This window comes from Anabrus simplex, chromosome 11 (genome assembly GCF_040414725.1).
Source record: "Anabrus simplex isolate iqAnaSimp1 chromosome 11, ASM4041472v1, whole genome shotgun sequence".
In the NCBI taxonomy this organism is placed as follows: domain Eukaryota; kingdom Metazoa; phylum Arthropoda; class Insecta; order Orthoptera; family Tettigoniidae; genus Anabrus; species Anabrus simplex.
This window is the reverse complement of record NC_090275.1, coordinates 84,338,768-84,344,767: the sequence shown is the minus strand read 5'-3', so window position 1 is coordinate 84,344,767 and position 6,000 is coordinate 84,338,768. Positions and strand designations below refer to the sequence as shown.

The 6,000-nt window shown below is 40.8% G+C and overlaps 1 protein-coding gene across 1 annotated transcript in view; it reads left to right on the top strand.

Moving 5' to 3' along the window:
• The first annotated feature begins 882 nt into the window (after positions 1-882).
• Positions 883-6,000, top strand: part of LOC136883516 (ribokinase) — a 97,010-nt gene continuing 91,892 nt past the window's right edge. The window contains exon 1 of the mRNA XM_067155880.2: positions 883-1,065. Within this exon, the coding sequence (XP_067011981.2) occupies positions 965-1,065 (101 nt within the window). The 5' untranslated portion in view covers positions 883-964. The remainder of the gene's footprint in view (positions 1,066-6,000) is intronic.

The window sequence follows — 6,000 nt, the reverse complement described above, 5'->3', positions numbered from 1 at the left end:
CGATGTCTGCCATGTTTTTTGTGGGTTACGGTCTGTTGTGTTTGTATATTTTGGTCTTGGTTTATGCCCGGCCGACTTGATGCGTCACTCTATAGAGATTGAGACGGCGGTGACTGTAATTGTAAAGTTTTACCGTAATTCCACTGGAGCGCTGGCCTCCTAGTCACTGACAGGAAGCTGTATACCGCAAATTGCCGTATTTCAAGTTATTGTTTTGCTGTCGGAAATGTTGGCAATGTGTTCGCAATGAGGTGCTTGTTGCCTTGTTGGTTTGATATTGAGCGCTGATGTTTGTAGGAAAATTTTAGGTAGGAAGTGTAGGCCTGGTGGAAAAAAAAAAAAATAAGCAAAATAAATTTGTGTAGGTTTGTGATTGTAATATCATCCTACATAGAAACGGGGAAGTTTGTTATAATTTATGAACATCACATTATCTTCAATTATACGATGATGCAGAATGGAAACGTCGTTTATTCACCTGGTTGCGGTTGCGTGTGACGTATTTCCATATCTTTGACAATCGCTTTTCTTGATAACGCGACTACGTTCGGAGCAGGAAGGGAGGGGACAGGGAAAGAGATGGCAATCACGCCAACTCGATATTGACTTGATTGTGCATAGACCTAATTACCGTACGATTAAAAACTATGAGCCGCATATTTTCGTTATGTATAACACAACCAGTGAAGTGTTTAAATCAGCTACATTTTACGAGAGGCTTAAAACGCGAAGTGGAGGAGAACGCGTGGCTCGGATGTCGGATGCTACCGTCCTCCGCCAAGGACGTTGGCTGTCAACGTCTTCGCTTATCTTAACCTTGAAAAGCTATTATGTAAATAATCATTTATCTCAGCTTGTGCTTCACTTAAGAGATACGCTGTCAGTCGTGGTTCATTACGACAGAAGATACAATAGTTAATTAAGGTCTTCTCGTTAGTTTTTTTTTTTTTTTTTTTGCGTCGTCATGAATTCAAAGGGACTGTTACGAAGCGGTGCAATTTCAACCCTAGTACCTCAGCGAGTAGCTGTGGTGGTAATAGGATCGTGTATGATCGATCTCTCTTGGTAATTATAGTTAAAGTGTCAGAAATTAATAAATGTACGCAGCAATTTTCCTGAATAAATTAGGTATACTTGTGTGAACATTGGAGGTACCGTACCGCAGCAGTTATTTAAAACCATGTCTTAAGAGGTTAAAGCAAAGGTAATAAGTGGGTTAAAGGAATTCGGTTCTTCAAAAGTTGGGTAGCGCGGTCTCAAAGACTTCCGTGGTATGCTTTGTCATAAAGGCAACCCATAACTTGGGAAGCAGCTAAACTACATAAATAGGTGCCGTACTGAAATGTTAAAAGTAGTTCAGTGTTAACATCAGAGTCGTTAGATTTTTTCAGTTTAATTGCGCAGGTACGGTAATCTTACAGTAGTCTACCGTAATTAGGCCAATATGTTCGGTAGGGTCTATATGACTGCATTGGCATCAACGTAGGTAGGACCTAGCCCATATCCTCTTTAGCTTTTAGAATTTGTAAACTTATTCTTGTTCAAGATCGGATGTAGTAGTAGGGTGGTGGTAGTGATAGTGATTGTAGTTAAGGGAAAGTACAACTAGACAACCAACCTCTAGGAGCACTAATCAGAGGGAAAAAATTAATGGGGTCTGACCCTTCGAAAAATGAAGATATCGGCCAAAGAAAGACCAGGCCCACAAAGGGTGTAAAGACTCCCTAGACCTCGAATGTTTTAATACCGTCGGGGTCGGAAAACAACAAGAGTGACCAAGGTAGGTCAGGCAGGATAGATGAAAGTAAAGAGCCAGGCACAAGTATGTGGAAGCAATGCCAGGACTCGGCTAAAGGCGCTGTGGTCGCCAACCCATGCTCCTAAAGTTAGAGTCCGTGGGGCCTCTTTTAGTCGCCTCTTATGACAGGGAGGGAATACAGTTGGTGTTATTTTATTGCTCCTTTTCACAGGGAGAAGATCTGGTGCAGCAGGTATTGTTATTGTATGCGTTATGTCATCTACAAAACAAGAAGGGTATCGTACAGTATTGTTTACCATTACACAAAGAATTTCCGAGGATTCCCTGTCGACAATTGGTCGAGCGTGGTATAGAGATATGACAGTGGGGTTACCCGTTCTTCCCTGAAAGATATTTGACAAATATTGCAAATACTTTGTTGTATTATTATTCATTACCAGAGAAAATAAACATACTGGTAATTATATTCCAGAGATTTAATATGCTGACAGCTGCAGTCTTGTACCTGTTCACAATAAGTACCATACCATGGTGTAGTATATTTAAAGTTAAGAACTTCATTTTGGTCTGTATTGAATCTAGATTTACACTATAAATTGAGGATATCTGATGGTGTAGTATACCGGTAACCATTTCATGCTGGTAAGATGTAGTAGCTAATTAAATTACTTTGTGGTACTCATTGTTAATAATCCATTTTTTAAATGTTAATATACAAATTCTAAAGCCTCAATAGATATGGTATAAGTACCTTCCACAAAATATACTGTACTGTAAAGATTGTAAACTTAAATGCTTAGGTAGTGAAGCTTACAAAAGTGAAATATATATGTATAGGAAATAGATTGAGGGCAACAAATTACTAGATAAATGCACATGGGTATAGCACACGTAAAAATAAACATAATATAAATTTTAAAAAGTTGGGTGCCCATTCATCAGTGGAGAATATAGGAAGGAGGATGACTACTGTTAAAAATAGATTCCGATACATGATAAGGATGGGAAAATTGAACAGTTATGGTATCTAATGTTTATATTGGCATTAACTCATGTCCAACTTCTAAGTCTTTATGAGCTAGAGACTGGGAAGATGGCAGTCAATTACTTGAAATGATGATGAAAGACGACACATACACCCAGCCCCCGTGCCAGCAATATGAACCAATGATGGTTAAAATTCTCGACCCTGCCGGGAATCAAACCTGGGACCCCTGTGACCAAAGGTCAGCACACTAACCTTTAGCCATGGAGCTGGACCACGAATATGAAGATGCTTGGGGATACAATCGAAAGGGATGTGGTGCCCTGAACCCTGCTCTGATCAGTCTTTGTGGATTATGAGAGGTTGTACAGTGATCATGGATCAGTACCCTGCTTCTGATGTCTTGTAGAGCACATGCCATGCCACATTGCTGCCATCATCAAGACAAAAGTGGGTGCTACATGCCAATAGCCAGGCGTCTCTAATTCAAATACACACGAGTGTATGTATAAACATGTATGCTATTAATTGGTCTTTTATTAGCAGAAACGAGGAAGCTGAACGATTCCTATTCAGAATTACTTATTTTGTCCTGTTGTTTACAGCTTATAACAATGGCAGGTGTGCAGCAATGTTCTGATGTCTAGCATCCTACAGAGTTTCACTGCAGCTGGCCTGGTCTAGCAATTCCCTTGTCAATTGAATTACCTGAAGTTGATAGCATCTTGTTTCTAGGTTTGCCAACCATGTGAATTTTTCCAGGCCGTCCGGAATATATACGTGTCTGTCAGATGAAATCTGAACTTCTTTTTGGACTTGATATAGTTGAGTGAATTTTAGTGAATTGCACTGCGATCAACAAAGTATAATTTTTGTCAACATATACGTTAACTCTTTTCCCATTCTTGCATCAAGTAACAACTTGTGTTACTTGCTCTTTAAATCAGTCAAGGTTTTACCATACAAGAATGAAGTTAGCTGGCTTTAGGAAGCAATAATGGAGAATAAGAATTATTCTGGTCCATAACACCTGAAAATACACACCTCGAAAATCTTGAAGAACATACCGTGAGTGGCACAAAAGTCATGTGATGTTAATAACGAGCGAGGCATCGACTCTACAAGGTGTTGGAATCATTCTGGAGGAATCTGGACCCATGCACCTTGCACTGCTACCCACAACTGGTCTTGTGTAGTTGGTGCGGGGTTCATAGAGCATACACCAGGATCGACAGCATCCCATAAATGTTCAAATGGATTAAGATCGGGGGATCTGGAGGGCCAATCCATGGTCGTAACTTCAGTGGAGTGCTACTCCAATCACCTGTGTGCCACCACATAGCGGTGACATGGCTCATTGTCTTGTTGAAACATGGCATCTCCATCAGGGCATTCTAGGGCCAAAAAGGGTTGCAGATAACATGTACCTGTCCGGGCTCCCTGCAGCCAGACAATAGAGCCTAATTGCGACCCTGAGAACACCACCCAGACCAGAACAAGAGCCACCTCCCGCCTGGACACAACTTTGCTGACATGCAGCTTCCTGGAGCGTACGCCTCACTCTCATGCGCCCTGTTATCCACATGTATTAGCTATAAGCTCCAACAGTCGAGCAGTTTCTAACGTGAAAAAACAGAACCAGCAACCTTTGATACCGTATTTACTATTGCTGCCATTTTTCATTAAATCACGGTTCTCGAGGGAATCCGTTAACATTTTGGCATGACACATAGCCTACATAACTGGGAATTATTATCTTACAAACGGTGAAAGAAACGTCAAAACTGCTATTTAAAAAAAAAATTTTATTGTATGAAAATATGTGCTGGACAATAAAACTTACCTGATTTTGTAAGAGGTGCCATACGATGTTAAGTTTTTCGTTGTGATGTAGGAGGCTGGCAACAGTATTCCAACTTTATCAACAATATATTAAAGGTTATGAACAGAGTTTCAAATAGAAATAATCTCAATTACTTGAAGGAAATCGAAGAGAAATAGCACAGTCTGCAAAAGAAAAGTGAGCAAACTATTGTGATGTGACCACTTCGCACAATACAAAACAATTGAACATGAACATTAAACAACAAACCAACCATTTTGAAACTGAACTAGAGCTTCTCACTACACTTTAAACTTAAAAATACAATTTTACTTTTTCAGGTGTTTTGTCAATTGTATTTCACAACAAATTACCTTCGAGAGACTGAAGAACTAATAGTTACAGCACAGCATATGAAGTGAGTCCTTTTTCGTATTTAATAGGTGTTGGCGCCAGGCAGTACTAGTGTTGCTTTGACTGCACTGCGCTTCCTCTAAGCAGGTGCAGCGATACACGAAATGTGCATGAAAAAAACGCTGTAAGACTTCCCTTTGATAGAATGAATATTGAATTATTTCCTTTCATGTGCCATGTGTGTACACTCATGGGATATCTGTATAGAATAAGTTTGAGTGGTGTCTTTATAAGTAGGAAAGATCACAGTATGAAAATGAAGTTAGAATTCAAGAAGACAAATTGGGGCAAATATTCGTTTATAGGAAGGGGAGTTAGAGATTGGAAAAACTTACCAAGGGAGATGACCAATAAATTTCTAATTTATTTGCACTCATTTGAGAGAAGGCTAGGAAAGCAACAGACAGGGAATCTGCCACCTGGAACAACTGAAACCGGGATTCATCGGACCATACCACACGTCGCCACTGTTTCATGGTCCATTGCCAATGTTCGCAGGTCCACGTACGTTGTTGAGCTCTGTGTCGAGACGTCAGCAATGGGGCATGAGTTGTTCGTTGGCTGGTGAAGACTATGCGGTGCAGTTGCCTCCTTACAGTCCTGGTAGAAATGGGTTCCTGACTTCCAACATTCAACTGGGCAGTAATCTGACTCTCAGTAGCCTGTCGAGCGCCCAGTATAGTTCTGCGGAGGAGACATGATGTTCGTTCATTAAACACCTGTGGTCTTCCCGTGCAGTGGTTTTACACAGGTGGTAACAATCTTCTTGCGATATTGAAGATCCGTCCTCAACACTATTGACCTCGGATACCCGAATTCGCGTGTAATCTCTGCAATGCGCTGATGATCCTCCCATGTTCAAAACTGGTTAACTCAGAACCTGTTGCCATCTTCACGACACTGGTGTCTGTGACAGACTGCTCAGCTACACCGCAGCTATCCGCAATGCTCAGGGGTCATACACGGCACATTTTCTAATGGGACACCCCTTCCCATGACTTTTGGCCACTCAGTGTATAT